The 23,702-nt window shown below is 48.2% G+C and overlaps 1 protein-coding gene across 3 annotated transcripts in view; it reads right to left on the minus strand.

Moving 5' to 3' along the window:
• Positions 1–23,702, minus strand: part of LOC147660921 (myocardial zonula adherens protein-like) — a 500,869-nt gene that overhangs the window by 225,451 nt on the left and 251,716 nt on the right. For all 3 annotated transcript variants that reach the window (XM_086951427.1, XM_086951426.1, XM_086951425.1), the window contains exon 6: positions 11,383–11,496. In XM_086951427.1, the coding sequence (XP_086807553.1) occupies positions 11,383–11,496 (114 nt within the window). The remainder of the gene's footprint in view (positions 1–11,382; positions 11,497–23,702) is intronic.

Genomic DNA, 23,702 nt, shown 5'->3' on the forward strand with positions numbered 1-23,702 from the left:
CACTCTGAAGCTCCACTCTGAATCTCCACTCTCCACTCTGAAGCTCCACTCTCCACTCTGAAGCTCCACTCTGAAGCTCCACTCTCCACTCTGAAGCTCCACTCTGAAGCTCCACTCTCCACTCTGAAGCTCCACTCTGAAGCTCCACTCTCCACTCTGAAGCTCCACTCTGAAGCTCCACTCTGAAGCTCCACTCTGAAGCTCCACTCTGAAGCTCCACTCTGAAGCTCCACTCTGAAGCTCCACTCTGAAGCTCCACTCTGAAGCTCCACTCTGAAGCTCCACTCTGAAGCTCCACTCTGAAGCTCCACTCTGAAGCTCCACTCTGAAGCTCCACTCTGAAGCTCCACTCTGAAGCTCCACTCTGAAGCTCCACTCTGCACTCTGAAGCTCCACTCTGCACTCTGAAGCTCCACTCTGCACTCTGAAGCTCCACTCTGCACTCTGAAGCTCCACTCTGCACTCTGAAGCTCCACTCTGAAGCTGCACTCTGAAGCTCCACTCTCCACTCTGAATCTGCACTCTGAAGCTCCACTCTCCACTCTGAATCTGCACTCTGAAGCTCCACTCTCCACTCTGAATCTGCACTCTGAAGCTCCACTCTCCACTCTGAATCTGCACTCTGAAGCTCCACTCTCCACTCTGAATCTGCACTCTCCACTCTGAAGCTCCACTCTCCACTCTGAAGCTCCACTCTCCACTCTGAAGCTCCACTCTCCACTCTGAAGCTCCACTCTGAAGCTCCACTCTCCACTCTGAAGCTCCACTCTCCACTCTGAAGCTCCACTCTCCACTCTGAAGCTCCACTCTCCACTCTGAAGCTCCACTCTCCACTCTGAAGCTCCACTCTGAAGCTCCACTCTGAAGCTCCACTCTGAAGCTCCACTCTGAAGCTCCACTCTGAAGCTCCACTCTGAAGCTCCACTCTGAAGCTCCACTCTGAAGCTCCACTCTGAAGCTCCACTCTGAAGCTCCACTCTGAAGCTCCACTCTCCACTCTGAATCTCCACTCTGAAGCTCCACTCTCCACTCTGAAGCTCCACTCTCCACTCTGAAGCTCCACTCTCCACTCTGAAGCTCCACTCTCCACTCTGAAGCTCCACTCTCCACTCTGAAGCTCCACTCTCCACTCTGAAGCTCCACTCTCCACTCTGAAGCTCCACTCTCCACTCTGAAGCTCCACTCTGAAGCTCCACTCTCCACTCTGCAGCTCCACTCTGAATCTCCACTCTGAATCTCCACTCTGAAGCTCCACTCTCCACTCTGAATCTCCACTCTCCACTCTGAAGCTCCACTCTGAATCTCCCCTCTCCACTCTGAAGCTCCACTCTCCACTCTGAAGCTCCACTCTGAATCTCCCCTCTCCACTCTGAAGCTCCACTCTCCACTCTGAAGCTCCACTCTCCACTCTGAAGCTCCACTCTCCACTCTGAAGCTCCACTCTCCACTCTGAAGCTCCACTCTGAAGCTCCACTCTGAAGCTCCACTCTGAAGCTCCACTCTGAAGCTCCACTCTGAAGCTCCACTCTGCACTCTGAATCTGCACTCTGAAGCTCCACTATGAAGCTCCACTCTGAATCTGCAGCTCCACTCTGCACTCTGAAGCTCCACTCTGCACTCTGAAGCTCCACTCTGCACTCTGAAGCTCCACTCTGCACTCTGAAGCTCCACTCTGCACTCTGAAGCTCCACTCTGAAGCTCCACTCTGAAGCTCCACTCTCCACTCTGAAGCTCCACTCTCCACTCTGAAGCTCCACTCTCCACTCTGAAGCTCCACTCTGAAGCTCCACTCTGAAGCTCCACTCTGAAGCTCCACTCTCCACTCTGAAGCTCCACTCTGAAGCTCCACGCTCCACTCTGAAGCTCCACTCTCCACTCTGAAGCTCCACTCTGAAGCTCCACTCTGAAGCTCCACTCTGAAGCTCCACTCTGAAGCTCCACTCTGAAGCTCCACTCTGAAGCTCCACTCTGAAGCTCCACTCTGAAGCTCCACTCTGAAGCTCCACTCTGCACTCTGAAGCTCCACTCTGCACTCTGAAGCTCCACTCTGCACTCTGAAGCTCCACTCTGCACTCTGAAGCTCCACTCTGCACTCTGAAGCTCCACTCTGCACTCTGAAGCTCCACTCTGCACTCTGAAGCTCCACTCTGAAGCTGCACTCTGAAGCTCCACTCTGAAGCTCCACTCTGAAGCTCCACTCTGAAGCTCCACTCTGAAGCTCCACTCTGAAGCTCCACTCTGAAGCTCCACTCTGAAGCTCCACTCTGCACTCTGAAGCTCCACTCTGCACTCTGAAGCTCCACTCTGCACTCTGAAGCTCCACTCTGCACTCTGAAGCTCCACTCTGCACTCTGAAGCTCCACTCTCCACTCTGAAGCTCCACTCTCCACTCTGAAGCTCCACTCTCCACTCTGAAGCTCCACTCTGACTCTGCACTCTGAAGCTCCACTCTCCACTCTGAAGCTCCACTCTCCACTCTGAAGCTCCACTCTGCACACTGAAGCTCCACTCTGAAGCTCCATTCTCCACTCTGAAGCTCCACTCTGAAGCTCCACTCTCCACTCTGAAGCTCCACTCTCCACTCTGAAGCTCCACTCTGAAGCTCCACTCTGCACTCTGAAGCTCCACTCTGAAGCTCCACTCTGAAGCTCCACTCTGAAGCTCCACTCTGAAGCTCCACTCTCCACTCTGAAGCTCCACTCTGAAGCTCCACTCTGAAGCTCCACTCTGAAGCTCCACTCTCCACTCTGAAGCTCCACTCTGAAGCTCCACTCTGCACTCTGAAGCTCCACTCTCCACTCTGAAGCTCCACTCTGAAGCTCCACTCTCCACTCTGAAGCTCCACTCTGAAGCTCCACTCTCCACTCTGAAGCTCCACTCTGAAGCTCCACTCTGCACTCTGAAGCTCCACTCTGAAGCTCCACTATGAAGCTCCACTATGAAGCTCCACTATGAAGCTCCACTCTGAATCTCCACTCTGAAGCTCCACTCTGAAGCTCCACTCTGAAGCTCCACTCTGAAGCTCCACTCTGAAGCTCCACTCTGAAGCTCCACTCTGAAGCTCCACTGTGAAGCTGCACTCTGAAGCTCCACTGTGAAGCTGCACTCTGAAGCTCCACTCTGCACTATGAAGCTCCACTCTGAAGCTCCACTCTGCACTATGAAGCTCCACTCTGAAGCTCCACTCTGCACTATGAAGCTCCACTCTGAAGCTCCACTCTGCACTATGAAGCTCCACTCTGAAGCTCCACTCTGCACTCTGAAGCTCCACTCTGAAGCTCCACTCTGCACTCTGAAGCTCCACTCTGAAGCTCCACTCTGCACTCTGAAGCTCCACTCTGAAGCTCCACTCTGCACTCTGAAGCTCCACTCTGAAGCTCCACTCTGCACTCTGAAGCTCCACTCTGAAGCTCCACTCTGGACTCTGAAGCTCCACTCTGAAGCTCCACTCTGAAGCTCCACTCTGAAGCTCCACTCTGAAGCTCCACTCTGAAGCTCCACTCTGAAGCTCCACTCTGCACTCTGAAGCTCCACTCTGAAGCTCCACTCTGCACTCTGAAGCTCCACTCTGAAGCTCCACTCTGCACTCTGAAGCTCCACTCTGAAGCTCCACTCTGCACTATGAAGCTCCACTCTGAAGCTCCACTCTGCACTCTGAAGCTCCACTCTGAAGCTCCACTCTGCACTCTGAAGCTCCACTCTGCACTATGAAGCTCCACTCTGAAGCTCCACTCTGCACTCTGAAGCTCCACTCTGCACTATGAAGCTCCACTCTGAAGCTCCACTCTGCACTCTGAAGCTCCACTCTGAAGCTCCACTCTCCACTCTGAAGCTCCACTCTGAAGCTCCACTCTCCACTCTGAAGCTCCACTCTGAAGCTCCACTCTGAAGCTCCACTCTGAAGCTCCACTCTGAAGCTCCACTCTGAAGCTCCACTCTGAAGCTCCACTCTGAAGCTCCACTCTGAAGCTCCACTCTGAAGCTCCACTCTGCACTCTGAAGCTCCACTCTGAAGCTCCACTCTGCACTATGAAGCTCCACTCTGAAGCTCCACTCTGCACTCTGAAGCTCCACTCTGCACTATGAAGCTCCACTCTGAAGCTCCACTCTGCACTATGAAGCTCCACTCTGAAGCTCCACTCTGCACTATGAAGCTCCACTCTGAAGCTCCACTCTCCACTCTGAAGCTCCACTCTCCACTCTGAAGCTCCACTCTGAAGCTCCACTCTGAAGCTCCACTCTGCACTATGAAGCTCCACTCTGAAGCTCCACTCTGCACTATGAAGCTCCACTCTGAAGCTCCACTCTGCACTCTGAAGCTCCACTCTGAAGCTCCACTCTGCACTCTGAAGCTCCACTCTGAAGCTCCACTCTGAAGCTCCACTCTGAAGCTCCACTCTGAAGCTCCACTCTGAAGCTCCACTCTGAAGCTCCACTCTGAAGCTCCACTCTGAATCTCCACTCTGCACTCTGAAGCTCCACTCTGCACTCTGAAGCTCCACTCTGCACTCTGAAGCTCCACTCTGCACTCTGAAGCTCCACTCTGAATCTCCACTCTGCACTCTGAAGCTCCACTCTGCACTCTGAAGCTCCACTCTGAAGCTCCACTCTGCACTCTGAAGCTCCACTCTGAAGCTCCACTCTGAAGCTCCACTCTGCACTCTGAATCTCCACTCTGAAGCTGCACTCTGCACTATGAAGCTCCACTCTGAATCTGCACTATGAAGCTCCACTCTGAATCTGCACTATGAAGCTCCACGCTCCACTCTGAATCTGCACTATGAAGCTCCACTCTGAATCTGCACTATGAAGCTCCACTCTGAATCTGCACTATGAAGCTCCACTCTGAATCTGCACTATGAAGCTCCACTCTGAAGCGCCACTCTGCACTATGAAGCTCCACTCTGAAGCTCCACTCTGCACTATGAAGCTCCACTCTGAAGCTCCACTCTGCACTATGAAGCTCCACTCTGAAGCTCCACTCTGCACTATGAAGCTCCACTCTGAAGCTCCACTCTGAAGCTCCACTCTGAAGCTCCACTCTGAAGCTCCACTCTGAAGCTCCACGCTCCACTCTGAAGCTCCACTCTGAAGCTCCACGCTCCACTCTGAATCTCCACTCTGAATCTCCACTCTCCACTCTGAATCTCCACTCTGAAGCTCCACTCTCCACTCTGAATCTCCACTCTGAAGCTCCACTCTCCACTCTGAAGCTCCACTCTGAAGCTCCACTCTCCACTCTGAAGCTCCACTCTGAAGCTCCACTCTCCACTCTGAAGCTCCACTCTCCACTCTGAAGCTCCACTCTGAAGCTCCACTCTCCACTCTGAAGCTCCACTCTGAAGCTCCACTCTGAAGCTCCACTCTGAAGCTCCACTCTGAAGCTCCACTCTGAAGCTCCACTCTGAAGCTCCACTCTGAAGCTGCACTCTGAAGCTGCACTCTGAAGCTGCACTCTGCAGCTCCACTCTGAAGCTCCACTCTGAAGCTCCACTCTGAAGCTCCACTCTGAAGCTCCACTCTCCACTCTGAAGCTCCACTCTGAAGCTCCACTCTCAAGCTCCACTCTCCACTCTCAAGCTCCACTCTCCACTCTCAAGCTCCACTCTCCACTCTCAAGCTCCACTCTCCACTCTCAAGCTCCACTCTGCACTCTCAAGCTCCACTCTGCACTCTGAAGCTCCACTCTGAAGCTCCACTCTGCACTCTGAAGCTCCACTCTGAAGCTCCACTCTGAAGCTCCACTCTGCACTCTGAATCTCCACTCTGAAGCTGCACTCTGCACTATGAAGCTCCACTCTGAATCTGCACTATGAAGCTCCACTCTGAATCTGCACTATGAAGCTCCACGCTCCACTCTGAATCTGCACTATGAAGCTCCACTCTGAATCTGCACTATGAAGCTCCACTCTGAATCTGCACTATGAAGCTCCACTCTGAATCTGCACTATGAAGCTCCACTCTGAAGCGCCACTCTGCACTATGAAGCTCCACTCTGAAGCTCCACTCTGCACTATGAAGCTCCACTCTGAAGCTCCACTCTGCACTATGAAGCTCCACTCTGAAGCTCCACTCTGCACTATGAAGCTCCACTCTGAAGCTCCACTCTGAAGCTCCACTCTGAAGCTCCACTCTGAAGCTCCACTCTGAAGCTCCACGCTCCACTCTGAAGCTCCACTCTGAAGCTCCACGCTCCACTCTGAATCTCCACTCTGAATCTCCACTCTCCACTCTGAATCTCCACTCTGAAGCTCCACTCTCCACTCTGAATCTCCACTCTGAAGCTCCACTCTCCACTCTGAAGCTCCACTCTGAAGCTCCACTCTCCACTCTGAAGCTCCACTCTGAAGCTCCACTCTCCACTCTGAAGCTCCACTCTCCACTCTGAAGCTCCACTCTGAAGCTCCACTCTCCACTCTGAAGCTCCACTCTGAAGCTCCACTCTCCACTCTGAAGCTCCACTCTGAAGCTCCACTCTGAAGCTCCACTCTGAAGCTCCACTCTGAAGCTCCACTCTGAAGCTCCACTCTGAAGCTGCACTCTGAAGCTGCACTCTGAAGCTGCACTCTGAAGCTGCACTCTGAAGCTCCACTCTGAAGCTCCACTCTGAAGCTCCACTCTCCACTCTGAAGCTCCACTCTGAAGCTCCACTCTCAAGCTCCACTCTCAAGCTCCACTCTCCACTCTCAAGCTCCACTCTCCACTCTCAAGCTCCACTCTGCACTCTCAAGCTCCACTCTGCACTCTGCAGCTCCACTCTGAAGCTCCACTCTGAAGCTCCACTCTGAAGCTCCACTCTCCACTCTGAAGCTCCACTCTCAAGCTCCACTCTCAAGCTCCACTCTCAAGCTCCACTCTCAAGCTCCACTCTCAAGCTCCACTCTCAAGCTCCACTCTCAAGCTCCACTCTCAAGCTCCACTCTCAAGCTCCACTCTCAAGCTCCACTCTCAAGCTCCACTCTCAAGCTCCACTCTCAAGCTCCACTCTCAAGCTCCACTCTCAAGCTCCACTCTCAAGCTCCACTCTCAAGCTCCACTCTCAAGCTCCACTCTCAAGCTCCACTCTCAAGCTCCACTCTCAAGCTCCACTCTCAAGCTCCACTCTCAAGCTCCACTCTCAAGCTCCACTCTCAAGCTCCACTCTCAAGCTCCACTCTCAAGCTCCACTCTCAAGCTCCACTCTGCAGCTCCACTCTGCAGCTCCACTCTGCAGCTCCACTCTGCAGCTCCACTCTGCAGCTCCACTCTGCAGCTCCACTCTGCAGCTCCACTCTGCAGCTCCACTCTGCAGCTCCACTCTGCAGCTCCACTCTGCAGCTCCACTCTGCAGCTCCACTCTGCAGCTCCACTCTGCAGCTCCACTCTGCAGCTCCACTCTGCAGCTCCACTCTGAAGCTCCACTCTGAAGCTCCACTCTGAAGCTCCACTCTGAAGCTCCACTCTGAAGCTCCACTCTGCAGCTCCACTCTGCAGCTCCACTCTGCAGCTCCACTCTGAAGCTCCACTCTGCAGCTCCACTCTGAAGCTCCACTCTGAAGCTCCACTCTGAAGCTCCACTCTGAAGCTCCACTCTGAAGCTCCACTCTGAAGCTCCACTCTGAAGCTCCACTCTGAAGCTCCACTCTGAAGCTCCACTCTGAAGCTCCACTCTGAAGCTCCACTCTCCACTCTGAATCTCCACTCTCCACTCTGAATCTCCACTCTCCACTCTGAATCTCCACTCTGAAGCTCCACTCTCCACTCTGAATCTCCACTCTGAAGCTCCACTCTCCACTCTGAAGCTCCACTCTGAAGCTCCACTCTCCACTCTGAAGCTCCACTCTCCACTCTGAAGCTCCACTCTCCACTCTGAAGCTCCACTCTGAAGCTCCACTCTGAAGCTCCACTCTGAAGCTCCACTCTGAAGCTCCACTCTGAAGCTCCACTCTGAAGCTCCACTCTGAAGCTGCACTCTGAAGCTGCACTCTGAAGCTGCACTCTGAAGCTGCACTCTGCAGCTCCACTCTGAAGCTCCACTCTGAAGCTCCACTCTGAAGCTCCACTCTCCACTCTGAAGCTCCACTCTGAAGCTCCACTCTCAAGCTCCACTCTCCACTCTGAAGCTCCACTCTGAAGCTCCACTCTCAAGCTCCACTCTCCACTCTCAAGCTCCACTCTCCACTCTCAAGCTCCACTCTCCACTCTCAAGCTCCACTCTCCACTCTCAAGCTCCACTCTGCACTCTCAAGCTCCACTCTGCACTCTGCAGCTCCACTCTGAAGCTCCACTCTGAAGCTCCACTCTGCAGCTCCACTCTGAAGCTGCACTCTGCAGCTCCACTCTGCAGCTCCACTCTGCAGCTCCACTCTGCAGCTCCACTCTGCAGCTCCACTCTGCAGCTCCACTCTGCAGCTCCACTCTGCAGCTCCACTCTGCAGCTCCACTCTGCAGCTCCACTCTGAAGCTCCACTCTGAAGCTCCACTCTGAAGCTCCACTCTGAAGCTCCACTCTGAAGCTCCACTCTGCAGCTCCACTCTGCAGCTCCACTCTGCAGCTCCACTCTGAAGCTCCACTCTGCAGCTCCACTCTGAAGCTCCACTCTGAAGCTCCACTCTGAAGCTCCACTCTGAAGCTCCACTCTGAAGCTCCACTCTGAAGCTCCACTCTGAAGCTCCACTCTGAAGCTCCACTCTGAAGCTCCACTCTGAAGCTCCACTCTGAAGCTCCACTCTGAAGCTCCACTCTGAAGCTCCACTCTGAAGCTCCACTCTGAAGCTCCACTCTGAAGCTCCACTCTCCACTCTGAATCTCCACACTCCACTCTGAATCTCCACTCTCCACTCTGAATCTCCACTCTGAAGCTCCACTCTCCACTCTGAATCTCCACTCTGAAGCTCCACTCTCCACTCTGAATCTCCACTCTCCACTCTGAATCTCCACTCTCCACTCTGAAGCTCCACTCTGAAGCTCCACTCTGAAGCTCCACTCTGAAGCTCCACTCTCCACTCTGAATCTCCACTCTCCACTCTGAATCTCCACTCTCCACTCTGAATCTCCACTCTGAAGCTCCACTCTCCACTCTGAAGCTCCACTCTGAAGCTCCACTCTGAAGCTCCACTCTGAAGCTCCACTCTGAAGCTCCACTCTGAAGCTCCACTCTCCACTCTGAATCTCCACTCTCCACTCTGAATCTCCACTCTCCACTCTGAAGCTCCACTCTGAAGCTCCACTCTCCACTCTGAAGCTCCACTCTCAAGCTCCACTCTCAAGCTCCACTCTCAAGCTCCACTCTCAAGCTCCACTCTCAAGCTCCACTCTCAAGCTCCACTCTCAAGCTCCACTCTCAAGCTCCACTCTCAAGCTCCACTCTCAAGCTCCACTCTCAAGCTCCACTCTCAAGCTCCACTCTCAAGCTCCACTCTCAAGCTCCACTCTCAAGCTCCACTCTCAAGCTCCACTCTCAAGCTCCACTCTCAAGCTGCACTCTCAAGCTGCACTCTGAAGCTGCACTCTGCAGCTCCACTCTGCAGCTCCACTCTGCAGCTCCACTCTGCAGCTCCACTCTGCAGCTCCACTCTGCAGCTCCACTCTGCAGCTCCACTCTGCAGCTCCACTCTGCAGCTCCACTCTGCAGCTCCACTCTGAAGCTCCACTCTGAAGCTCCACTCTGAAGCTCCACTCTGAAGCTCCACTCTGAAGCTCCACTCTGCAGCTCCACTCTGCAGCTCCACTCTGAAGCTCCACTCTGCAGCTCCACTCTGAAGCTCCACTCTGAAGCTCCACTCTGAAGCTCCACTCTGAAGCTCCACTCTGAAGCTCCACTCTGAAGCTCCACTCTGAAGCTCCACTCTGAAGCTCCACTCTGAAGCTCCACTCTGCACTCTGAAGCTCCACTCTGAAGCTCCACTCTGCACTCTGAATCTGCACTCTGAAGCTCCACTCTGCACTCTGAAGCTCCACTCTGATGCGAAAAAAAGTATTTCACAGTGCAGAGTAACAGTCCTAAAATCCTGGCTGAACATAACAGTCTGCAGTTTCACACGTTACATTTGTGTTAGCTGCATTACGTCATAATTTATTGTCAAAGGCGAAATTCTGATTTAAATGGTGTATTCTGCAAACCGGACCCCGTTGTCTCCACTGCCCAGTGATATGATCAAATGCTTTCAGATGTTAAATCTACAGAAAGTTAAGCACTCCATTGATAGGATTCTCGTAGAATGGCCTGTCATTAATTTGGCCTCCAGGTTCGGAAGCATTCTTGAACTGCAGCAGGTATTAATGAGCGGGAGAGCGGGAGGGCGGGAGGGGGCGGGAATGGGGGAGGAGAGACGCAAAAGACGGCCGGAGCAGGAAGGCGGGTGCCGGCAATGCCGGAACAGATTCGGGGGCGTTCCCGGCTTTCGCCTGACGTCGCGTGATGTCGGCAAAAGCCAAAGAATCTCGGGAACGCCCCCGTGTCTGGTCCGGCATTGACGGACAGGCCCCTCGTCCAATGGCTAGGCTCCATTTATGGAGCAAGCCAATGAATGACGAGGGCCGACCCAAACCCACACACAGTACTCATTAGGTTTTTGCCTGCGCAAAAAAGATGCGCAGAGCGCATCTTTTTCGCGAGGCAAAACCTAAAAACGTCGTCACAAATGGACGTTTCTTCCTACAAATATTGTATATTTGTTACTTTCAATAATTAGTTTCTTTGGGAACAAATTGATTGAACTAAACATATGACCCCTTGTTGAATTCAGAATCTTGTCTACTTTTTAAAAATCTATAGATTTCCTGGATCATGCATGGGGTTCACAACGGTTCCCACCACAAACTGGAAGTAAGTTGAAAGCACAAAAATTAGGGAAAATGGGCTACCTCTTTGAACTAAGTCAAAACTGTTATTACAAAATTATTTTTTTCAAAAAACACACCTCTGTAGGTTACTAAAAGCTGGGAACATGGTGATATTGGCACGCAAACCTTTAGTTGATGCCATTTTTGGGAAAAAACAGATACTTATTGCAAACCTCTTTTTTGGTATTTTTCCCAAACAGAACTAAGTGCAGCCATATTTTTCCTATTTTCCCGGTCCCAATACGGGAATCCACAAACCTCTAGAAGTACCAGGATGTTGGAAAAAAGGGACGCTAATTTGGTGTGAACAATATATGGACAAACAATTATGGATCAAAAAAAGCGCAAACTACCCCAAATAGCACAAAAAGGGGTTAGAACTGGGGGGTGGGTGGGAGTTGCAGTTGGGGGCGGCCTAAGCAGTTGTAGCTGTATACTCCACGCTTATGCACTTTACTATTACAACATTGGAAAATGGCTAGACGTGACATGAAATAACTCCAGTTTCACAAACGGGGCCTCTATATTCGGATTTGACAACTTGGCTTCCGACCCACCTGTAGATCAATTGAGGCTTCTGTCAAAGAACTAGTCATGGCTCCAAAGCTGTCAAGTGCTGCGGACTGCGCCTGCGCGTGGTTCTCAAGAGTTTCCTTCTGGGCGGTGGATACCTGGACAAACAACAAAGAAGGTAAAACAATCGATATATTCCCCAACTTTCTGTGTACTTTCAATTCTAGCTTTGACTGTTACACTGAGCACAGAAGATGGGCCTGGCATTTTGTTTCAGCAACAGAAGATCTGTGCAAAGAAAACAATCCAAACATTACATTCTAACACAACACATACATAGAACGCCTGACAAACGTAATAGATCACGAGTTCTTCGTGCAATGTTTTCTATTGGACCGATTTTGAATACATTTTAAATACTGCTACATGTCAGGCTCCAATTATGCCTTCAACCAGATTGCGACGGATACCTTTAATGAGTGCTTAATAAAAAGATTATACAGGCAGCATTTTTAAAACTGCGTTTTGAAATCTCATAAAAATCCCTGAAATTACCTGTGAATTTGTCCTCCAGGAACATAGTCTTCAAAGCCCGATGTGCCTCACTTCATTAGCCAAAGCAGGTGGATGTTATAAGTGCACTAACTAACCAATAAGCACGTTTTGCACATCAGTGCACCGAGTACAAAGGCCAACGCGTCACACTTTGAAGAAATTAGTGCTGACTAGGACATTCAAAGCTACAATTCTCGTTCTTCTGCATCAGAAAGGCCATGCGCCAAAGCTACCTACAAAACGTTACATTTTCACAGATCATGCCTGCTTTTACTCCAGTTCGTCATTTACCAATATGAAAGCTCATCAATAAACAGATCTAATCCGATCTCCGAGACGAAGCCGGGGCCGGTGGCTCAGTGGACTCCATAGGCCCTTGCCTCCACTGCAAAGGCCTGTGTACGACCTCATGGTCACAGGTTCAAATCCTGGTGGGTCCACTCAGCCTTTCATCCATCTGAGGTCGATAAACTGAGTACCATTGAGTTGGGAAACAAACATCTGTTAATCAGTGCCAAGATGCCTACAGGTGAACGTGTTATTTACCAATACACATCTTATAATATTCATTTCATATGTTCACGTGTATGTGGAAACAGCCTTTTATCTGTGGCACTTATGTTGTACACACATGCCCAAGGGGCAACACAGCACGCTCCAGCCTGAGAAAAAATAATAGCTTAACTTTAATATCTCGATTTGTATACAGTGCGTTCCGTTGTACCTCACTGTGGTTGCTAAGCGCTGTAAATGACATTACTATTATCCAGTTTAATGGTACTCTTTTCACCGATCTTTGGAAGGATTGGTGGCCAAATAATTTTTTGCAGTGATTTAAAAATTACGAATTTGTGACATGCAGATCAACTCGCCAACCTATTCGTCAAGTAGTTGGAACGGCATTTCTTATTGCCAGCTTGGAATAAGCCCAGGCGTGCTACGCACGTGCGGTACAACATGGCCGCTCTCCGGAGCGACTCCGGACGACTCTTGAAGACATGGCATTTCCAGGCGCCCCTTGCCCTCCTATTCCTCGAAAGGTCATGCCGCAAGGTGGGTGCAGTACATTGTGAATATTATCATTTTATTTTCACGCTGCATTGGCTCATTTCCTTCATGTTGCACCGCCGGTGCCAGGAGCCCAGGCCAAACAGGATTACTTTAGAAGTCATCCCAGAGTCATTGGATGATCATACAACTAATGTAGAAGTCATTTTCTCAACGTCACTGTAAAGATGGCTCTTAGTCCAGTTTCATTACCAAGTACTTTATTGGCAACTCCGCTCATAACACATCACCGACGATGTCTACTTGTCCTCATTCCCCCATCAACTGTCCCTCCCTGGAACCCCACACATGCATTCCTATTCTAAGAACACTTCTACATTCCTAACTAAGAATACTACAACACATCTTCCCCCTTAACAATAATAAATGAGCAAAGGAAAACTATATACAACATAATGGTCTACAAGAAGAAAATAAAATAAAATAAAAAGTAAACAAAACTAAACTAACATATAGTCTTTAAGTCTGTGAGGAGTATGGTTGACTCTTCCAAATCTTCCCAGTTCCCTTGTATCTGTACAAGTTTGTTAACACAACTCTTCATTTCCTATACAATTATCTTCTTCAGTTCTTACTTCATCTTCCACTTCATCTTCCCACAACCAATCCTAGAACATAGCTGTAGCTCCCCCAACATCCTCCTCTTCCGCTTTTTTACATTTAGCTATTCGACTCGTATGCCATACCCGACCATCACCAAGTCTAACTGAGTTCTTAAGACACTCCACAACTCTACATGGCTTAGAAAATGCACTTCCTCCTTTTGCCACTATTCCCCACTCCTTAGTTTTTACCAAATCTCCTACTTCAAGTTCCTCCACCCATGTCACATTCTTTTTGTCAATTTATGCATTCGGATTTAGTATTATATCCAAGCTTGCATGATCTTTCCATCCTAAAACACTTGGTCCATATTCCGCAACATACATTCTTCCCTCTGCTACTCTCCCTTTAAACACAAATGTCACATCTCTACAACCCACCATAGGAATGCTTTTCCCAGTGAATCCTCTTGGATTTATGTCACTTTTCATTAGATCAACACCAATTCCCTTCTCAAAATTTTACTTCCACATATCCAAATTAACTATCTTATATTGCGATCCTGAATCTGCCACCAATATCACTTTTACCCCTGCCACTTCAATTTCACATTTGGGTTTACATCTTCCTTTACTTTTTACATCCAAAATAAAATCTCTTATCATAAAAATGTCATTGTCTTCATCTGAATCGTCTTCTTTAGCTGGTTTCCTCAACTCATCTTCTTCCTCTGTCACATACTTTATCCTTGTAGTTTTAACTCTTCTTTAACAAACTCTTGCATAATGACCAATTAAACCACAAACTGTACACTTTTGATCTCTTGCTCTACATGCTTGGCTGTTCGCCAAATGTGTATAACTTCCACACCTAAATCATGCTAAATTAGTTGTGCTTCCTCTTCTATATTCATTTTTTGTTGCTTGAAAATATTTCTTCTCCGACTTTTCTTCATCATATTTATCTCTCTTCTCTGCACCAACGCTGCTTGCTCTTATAGTTTTTCTCACAACACACTTCTTCTCCATCTTTTCCTTTCGCTTCTTCCAGGGCTGCTTTTGCACATCTGACTGATACTTCAGCCTTTCTTACTACCGTTAGCACCTTATTCAGTGTTCCATCTCCCATGGTCCATAATTTTTCTTGCACCCTTTTATTGTTTGTGAGCATTATGACTTGATCTCTTATTACCTTCTCTTCTATCTGTCCAAATCTACATTTCTCTGCCATTCTCTTCAAAACGCTCAAATAATCATCAATCTTCTCATTCGGTTCTTGCTTACTCCTGAAAAACTTGTATCTGTCAATTGCCACACATACTGTTGGTGCATAATATCTCTCTAAATCGTCCAACGCATTCTCATATACATCTGTTTCTTCATCACCTCTTTCCTTTTTTTGCATCCGTTCATATTGCCTAATTCCTTCTGGCCCAAAGGAATGCAGTAATATTCCTTTTTTTCATTTCCGGTGTCATTTCCTCATTTTTAATAGTGAACATGTAATTTTTAAAGTATACTTTCCACTCTTGCCATCTTATTTTCGGTTCTCCAGGCTCTGTTAAGAATTGTATTGGTGGCGTTAATGTGAATGTTTGCGCTGCACACATTTTCTTTTTTTTAAAGTATTCTTTACGCTTTTAATAAACGTTCCTCCTTTGTTAATGTTTGTTCTTCCTTTTCCTTTATTAATCTTTTTGTTGCAATTCCATTCTTCAAAAGGGACTTTTCAACTTTTAAACTGCTTTTCTGATCCTTTACAATCGTTTCCTTCTTTAAAACGAATACGAGTCTTCCCAACTCGTTAAAATGGCCGCCGACGTGATGACGTCACACGCTAGCCAATCAGCGTGTGCACATTCGCTTCCTTTAACATGCGTCACAATCACAAAGACGCTGCCTCTTTCGCCTCTGCCACTGCTGTGCGCAGTGTCTGAATCACCTTCCTCGCGCCTCTAGCTGCTTCTGCTGCCGCACGCGATAACCTCCTTCCACGCGCCTCTCAGCTGACACGCGCTGCTTCACACCGGTAACACGTTATTTTACCTCTTCTTTTTTTTTTAACAAAATAGTCATTCACTGCTCACATGAATACTCCGTCGTTTCGCTCACCTCCGTCTTTGTCAATTTCACTCCTCAGTTCCTCTTTTCAATTATCCTCGTCCTCCGTCTGTATCTTCTTTTCATTTCACTTCAGGCTTCAATTTTTTTAACTCCGTGGGTCCACGCAGAGTTGCCCAATCCTCCGTCACCAAAATTGTAAAGATGGCTCTTAGTCCAGTTTCATTACTAAGTACTTTATTGGCAACTCCGCTCATAACACATCACCGACGATGTCTACTTGTCCTCATTCCCCCATCAACTGTCCCTCCCTGGAACCCCACACATGCATTCCTATTCTAAGAACACTTCTACATTCCTAACTAAGAATACTACAACACAACACATCTTCCCCTTAACAATAATAAATGAGCAAAGGATAACTATATACAACATAATGGTCTACAACACAACAGTCACACATCATCAAACTGCTGAAGTCATCAGGTAAGTGTTGGACACGAACTACAAAGGCGTGTATGAGTAGGGTGCGAGGACCGTGTTTAGGAGGGATTTACGACAGAAGTAACAAGGGAGCAAGTTCAGAAGTAAGGAGGGGGTTGGAGGGTCGGGCGGGGGTCTAAAATGGAAATTGGAAAGCAGACGGAGGAGGAAGAACAAAGTTATAGGGGAGGAAGGGTAGTGAGAAGTTAGGACAGATTTCGGTCATGGGTTGTTAGAGCCAGGGCAGGGATTAGAATTGAATGAACTAGGACAGAAATAGAGAGGAAACGATGACAGGGTTAAGAGAGATCTGGAGCGGGTTATGACCGACCTCTAACGGTTCTGAGAGGGTCAGAGCCACGGGTTTGAGAGGAAGTTAAGAGGGGACAGGGACAATTGTTCGAGGGGATGCTGAGAGGGGCTAGAGTAGAATGCGAGCACTGAGGACATGCCTTGGAAGTGGGACAGGTCAGAGAGAGAGAGTAATCTTGGGACGGTTTATCAATATTCATGGTTTGAGAGGGAGGTAAGAAACAAGAGCAAAGACAACATGAAACCTCCGGACTACAAGTAGGGCCCGGGCTCTACAGAACAACCCTTACAAAAAGTTTGACTCTTATTTAAAAATGGGACACATCATATTACTCTGCTAGGTTTTCTTCTGTATTTAAACCTGGTGCAGGCATGTTCAGCCGCTGGCCGCGCACGAGTTAGGTTTACTCCGGGGCACACAGCCGAGCGGACTGGTTCTAACACATGTAGGCCTCTCTGGGACCCCTGGAAGGAGAAGAACTTTGAAGTACTTCCTTTTCTCTCCGATAAACTCAAAAACTTTGTATATCACCCCGAGCACTGACCCCTCTGGCACGTGCGTGTGAACTCCAAGAGAGCTGGGGTCCTAGAGTGCACTTCAGAAACACAGGTCTCTGAGCGGGAACACTGGAGACACACGGAACCTGAATCTAAACTCCAGAGGCACGGGAGTCGGAAAGTGCGCTTCAGAAGAACACAAGTGTGCACTCGGATTCACGGGGCCGAAATGTGCAGTCAAAAAACCTACTCTTGTACACTTCAGAGACACGGAGGTTAGAATGTGCACTTAAAAAGCACACCCATGTGCCCTTCAGAAACACTAGGATCAGAGTGAAAAGCTGTGTAAAAGCTTACTCTTGTACACTCTTGAGACACTGGGTTTGGGATGTACACTCCAGAACCTCACACTTGAGCAGTTTAGAGCCACAGTATCGGAATGTGCATTTCAAACACACACCTGTGACTCAAGAGAGCAGGGTCGGAATGTGCACTCCAAACACACACTTGTGCATTGCAGAGACACGGGGTTAGAATGTGCAGTGTAAAGCACTTATGCACTTGTGCACACTCCAGAGTTTTGTGGGTAAGTGACGCTGACGTCTGGGTATGCTCACTGAAGTGCAGGTGTCCGAGGGAGCACTACAGAGGCATGGCAGTCTTCTAACCACCAGAGCTACAGGTGACTGCAGAGCAGACAGATGCAGGTGTCAGAGTGTGTGCTACAGATACCCGTGTATGAGTGTGCACTCGTGCGGCCCTCACTTGTTCAGAGGTCCTCCTAAGAGTGTAAGCACTAAGAGCACAGGTGTCCACACAGGGTGAATGAGGGTGCCCGTGTGTTGGACGGAGCATTCTGAAGAAGAGCCTGAGTGTGCACTGTGCACTCACAAGGTTCTGGGGTCTGCCTGTGTAATTCTGCCTCACCTGGGTCTGAGTCTGACTGTAGAGGGGCCGAAGTCAGAGAGGACAGCCGACAAGCACGGGGAACTGCCTTTTCTTTCCAAAGGCTTGTGGCCCCTAGTCTGCGCTCTGAGGGGTCGAAAGTGCGTTCTATGTGAGCAGGGCTCAGAGTGGTCCCTCTGAGTCAATATAGTTGAGCGAGCCAACAGAGGCGTTGCACAAGAGGGGGAGGAGAGACTGCATGGGAGACAAGCGCGGCCACACTTTATAAAAACAGATGGCATCTGCGCACCGCTGCTGGCTCCTGAGAGCAAAACGCTCTGGGAGTAAACATTCGCCAAGAAGCTGGGACATCCACACACCTTTGACCAATTGCGTGCTGAAGCCAGATGCAAAGGCCAATCGCGTGTGAGCACCACACACACTAGCTTCAAGTTCAACTAAACTTGAAGAAAGCTGAAGTGATTCCAAAAGGTCGATTTCCTAGTGCAGCGCATGCCCTGCGCTATGCTAGACCTGAAAAACGACTGTCTGCACATGCTGTGCATGGCTGGACATGTGTGGGTAGATGAATTTGAGTTTAAAAGAGGGGTTCTGATCAAACTGCAGAACCTATGATAATTCTGGGCTTTACGAACATTGGTCGTATGGGCATGCTAGTACACTGCTGTTGTAATGCGGCTAACACAAAGTTCATACACATAATTTCTTTATTATATATATATATATATATATATATATATATATATATATATATATATATATATATATATATCTATCTATATATATATATATATATATATATATATATATATATATATATGCCTCAGGTGTAAGCACCAAGAAAGGCAGACACCTCTCGCCAGCTCCTCACAGCCTTAATGCCTGATATTCTCAATGACATCACAATGCCCAAATCAAAATATGACATGGGCAGTTAAGGATGGGCAAAGGGGACAATAAGTACTAACAATTTACATAACATCCCAATTGTATAACTTATAATTCTGAGTCTAACAGTATAACCAAAACATCTTAAGTACTATAGGTAGTTAATATGGTGAGACAATGTTATGCATGACACAATCTTATCCTTCACTAATATTCATACATATAATCTTTTAACTTTATAGGTTCTGTGCTTCTCCTGCCCATTCTTCCCAATCTCATTTTTATCCCAGGAACCGGAATAGAACATTAGCCATCATTCTGTATATTTTCCTCCACAGATTTCCTCCCTCCACATTCACCTCCCTTTCTTGGCTCACATCACCATTCAACAACGGAAGGTCCAGTGTCCCTTTGCACTTCTGTTCTCATGCTATTCTCTCCTTTACATTTGGAAATGCAACTAATGTGCCATCACTCAACAGAACAGAATTACAAAATATTTGCTTTGCCATTAAATCCTGTAAAAACCTTCCTTCTCCTACGTTTTTACAATTGGGTTTCTTGTTATAATACCCCTTTCTCTACTGAACTTCTGACTTTTTTCTTACTTCCAAAGGTGTCCATTCACTCATACTTGACTGAAATCATACCTGCATTTCTTTCATGATAGGACTACGTCCCATCATTATCTCAAAAGGACTATGCCCTGTTGATCCACATGGTGTAATGCGATAAGCCAACGCCGTGCACCAAACATCGTTTAGCCATGATAAATTTGGCACTTTAGAAAGTTGAATGGTGTTCTTTCACACCCTGTTAAATTGCTCAACTGTACCATTTCCAACGGGATGAGATATGGAAGTGGTTCCACTCCATTACTTTTTAGATAGGATTTAAAAACTCCTGATATAAATTGGGGTACATGATAAGTAATATCAAACCATGATCTAGCAATACCCTCAGCACCATCTGAGTTTAGAATCATGTTCCTACTCGGTTTTTACCATCACCAGAATGTAGTCCTGATAAAAATATAACCTGGTTGCCTCCTTTAAAAAGTTGGAACATCAACCTCTGGAACATTGCAGCAGCAGATGCCAGACAAAAAGGCACCCTTATAAATTGGAAACACCCAAACGGCTTGATAAAAGCCGTCAACCGGCGACAATCAAGGTGCAAGGGTACCTGGTGGTATGCCGCAGTCAAATCTAAGGTCGTAAAAATATCATGCACTTGGCAACAGTTCGGCAATCTTTGGTAGAGGAAATTGGTCTACAAAAATATTCCTGTTAAGATCTTGTAAGTCTACACATAACCAAAGTTTTCCATTGGCCCATTTAGCAACCACCAATAAAGAACCCCAATCAGAAGACTCAATTGCCTCTTTTATCCCTGCATCCTGCAACTTGTCCAACGCTTTGGACACTTTGTCCCTTATAGTCATGGGAATGTTAAGGGCTTTATGTATACAAGGTACTGCCTTGTCTTTTAAAATTATCTTGTGTTGAAACACGTTAAGTTACTGAATGTCTCCAGAAAAAAAAACAGGAAAATCTTTTAATATTTTCTTGACATCTTTGAAATCCTCATGAATCACCATACCGAATCAGAATGGTTGGGGTTCAGAATGATTCCTAGTTCTCCCTGGTCCCACCATCCTAAAACAGGCTCTAGTTTTAGTTATGTAAAGTTTGCAATCTGCCTTCCTGTTTTTAAACACAAACAATAATTCTCTATAACCTATAAGTTCACTAGGTTCCCCAGTGAAGCTTTTGGGTGAAATATCAGGTGATTCAAGGTCACCGCCCATAACAGGTACAAATTATTCCTTCCATATCCCTTCATTTTTTTAAATATAATTCTTTTTATTGAAATAGCATCAGTTAAATCACATTACAGAGGGTCAATTAAAGCAACCGGGGCATACATCGGGGGGCAACAGATTAAACAACGTTCATGTTTATATGGGAACTTCACGGAGAAGGGGGGTCGTCCAAAGTGGCAGCAAGGGGTGGTGTAAAAATTCCCCCTCTGTAGCTATTCCAAGGCCCCCAAATCAATGACCATTTTCGAGGGCATTCCCTCGCAGGATATGCAGTTTTCTCCCTAAACATGCACCAGTCCAAATTGTTTTCCCACACTTCCAGGGTGGGAGGTTGGCCAGCTCCCCACAATTGAGCAATATTTCGTTTAACAATCATGAAGCCCAAAGTAGCCCATTGCGTCTGTGAGGTATTCAAATCAGTAGGCTTCCAGATATTAAGTAAGCACCTCATTGCTTCTAGTGAAAGAGAGACCCTAAGAACTGTATGTATGGTATCGTGTATATTGCGCCAATATGTATTGATGAGCTCACATTACCAGATGATATGTATAAAGGTACCCACTTGACCACATTGTCGTTTGCATAGCCCCCTGTCCGAGTCCCATATGCACCAGCCTCGGTCCCTTGATTTAAATCCTTTGGAGAATTTTAAGCTGAACTAATCACAAGCGGGCAGGAATTGCGACCTCCTTAGGGGAGGACCCCGCTGTTTGCCAATAGTCCTCATACAGCTCTATTCCGTCCTGCGTCCATTTGTCTCTCAGCACCTCCAGAGGGCCAGGCTTGTGATTGAACAATTTCTTATAAATCAAGGAGATAGTTTTGTCAGGTAGGTGTCCGTTCAGTATCATGTCCTCCAGGGGGGACGCCTCTGGTGGCTCCGACTCCCCGGGAAGCACTGAGAGAAGGGAGTGACGAATCTGCCATAACGGAAGTACTCTGACTCAGCAAGTTTATATTCTACCTGCATGTCTCCGAATGATTTAATTCCCCACCTGCCCCAGATATCTTAAATCGTGGAAATTCCTATGAGATCCCACTTGTCAAAGCCTTTCGTCTTCCAGAGCGTGCCTAATTGTTCCGAATCCCACAGCGGGGTGGCCATAGTCAGCTTGTTCTTCCAGCCCAGTGCACCCATGGCCACATGCCAAACCTTGACTGAGTGTTTAGTCGGCCCTGTCAATGCCAGTCTGCTATACCTACCCCCAGGGAGAAGCCATTTATCCATGGCATATCCAGGGCCGTTAATTTGGCCATATGTACCATGGTTGATCGCGGCCAGCTGGGACGCCCAGTAATATCTCTTGATATCCAGGAGGGATATGCCTCCCTCATACCAGGAGAGTGTTAATTTGTGCAAAGCAATACAGAGCCTACCCCCCACACCAAATTTCGCTGTAGGGTCTCTATCTCACCAAAGTATCTAGATGGCACCACATCCAGGGTGTTTTGCAGGGCATGGAGAAAATGGGGGAGGGCCATCATTTTAAAGAGGGCTTCCCTTCCCAACAGTGAAAGAGGAAACTTCTTCCAATTGGAAACATCACTCTTAAGTCTTTGGAGAGGAGGAAGAAGGTTTCGAGTATAACTAAGCAAGGAATCCAGTGAAACAAAAATATCCAAATATTTGAACCCTTCTGTGTTAACCTGTATAGGACAGTTTCTTGGAGAGACAGGGGGGTCTCCCTTCAATACAAACAGCAGAAATTTCTCCCAGTTGATGGAAAGCCCCGAGTTTCTCCCAAAGGAATCCAGGATATCAAAGACCACAATAAGAGATTTACGCAGAGAGGTCAGATAAAGCAGTAGATCATCTGCATACAGTGATATCCGGTCCTCCCATTAAGGGGTCCACAGCAGACCTTTGATCAAAGGTTCCCAGCGTATCCAGGCGGCCAAAGGCTCAAGAGCCAGAGAGAAAAGAAAGGGAGACAGCGGGCATCCCGGACAGGTGCCCCGTCCCAGCAAGAAGGGAGCCGAAGCTCTATTATTCACTACTACTTGAGCTAGAGGCTCAGAGTAATGCAGACTCACCCATCCAATAAACCCGGGGCCAAACCCAAACTCCGCCAAAACTGCCCACAAGTAAGGCCATTCTGTTGTGTCAAATGCCATTGTTGCGTCAAGTGGCGCAATTAAAGCTGGCTCCTGTAGAGTGTGACTAACACCCCGTGCATTCTGCGCAGATTTAGGGCAGTGTTCCTATGGGGCAAAAAGCCCGACTGGTCGGGGTGTACCAGATAACTGATGACTTTTACCAGTCTATTGCCAGGAGCTTGGCCAAAATCTTCGGCTCGGCGTTAAGGAGTGAAATGGGCCCGTAGGAGGCACAGCTTGTTTTAATCGTGCCCTCCTTATGGATCCCAACTATCGAAGCAATTCTCTGATCTCTAGGGAGAATCCCTGCGTCCCTGGACTCCATGAACATTTCCTTCAAGTAAAGCGCGAGTTTATCCGGTTTAAGCTTATAAATTTCAATGGGCAGCCCGTTGGGGCCCAGTGCCTTACCGGAGTTCAACAAACGGATGGCCAGGGCAATCTCGTCCGCTGTCATCGCACTGTCCATAAACTGCCGATCGTCAAAAGAAAGACACAGGAGTTGTATATCTCGGGGCAATAAGTGGGAATCAGCTTCCGGGCAGGAAGAAACCGATGTATATACAGCCTGGAAGTGCGCAGCGAATGCATTTACTATCTCCTGCGGTTCAGTGAGTCGCGTCTCCTCCTTCAAAAGGAGCTCCGGGACCAACCGGCAAGCCCAATCTCTTTTATCCAGCCATGCAATAAGCTTCCCTGCCTTGTCCCCCAGCTCGTACAATCTACCTTGTTGCTCCATACCAAGAGCCTTAGCCCTATCAGTGACCAATGCCCTGTAGTCATGCTGCTTTAGGCTTAGCTGGTGAAGCTTAGCCAAACACTTCTTGTTCCAGTTCACCCTCCAGTTTGCTGATATCAGTTTCCAACTCCACAACTTCTCTCTGCTTCTCCTTCTTAGTTCCCGCTATCACAGACAGGGCGTGGCCCCGGATCATTGCCTTAAAGGCCTCTCATAGGGATCCAGGCGAAGACCCGGATCCCATATTATTGGCAAAGTAGTCATCTAGCTTAGTGAGGAGGTATTTGCGGGTCTTGGGGTTACGCAAATACCACGGATTTATTGGAGCCACCCTTCTTCGCCGTGCCCCGGGTTATGACAATGTGAATCCAAAGTGGAGAATGATCTGAT

The sequence above is a fragment of the Lissotriton vulgaris genome, unplaced genomic scaffold, assembly GCF_964263255.1.
Source record: "Lissotriton vulgaris unplaced genomic scaffold, aLisVul1.2 SCAFFOLD_371, whole genome shotgun sequence".
Taxonomy (NCBI): domain Eukaryota; kingdom Metazoa; phylum Chordata; class Amphibia; order Caudata; family Salamandridae; genus Lissotriton; species Lissotriton vulgaris.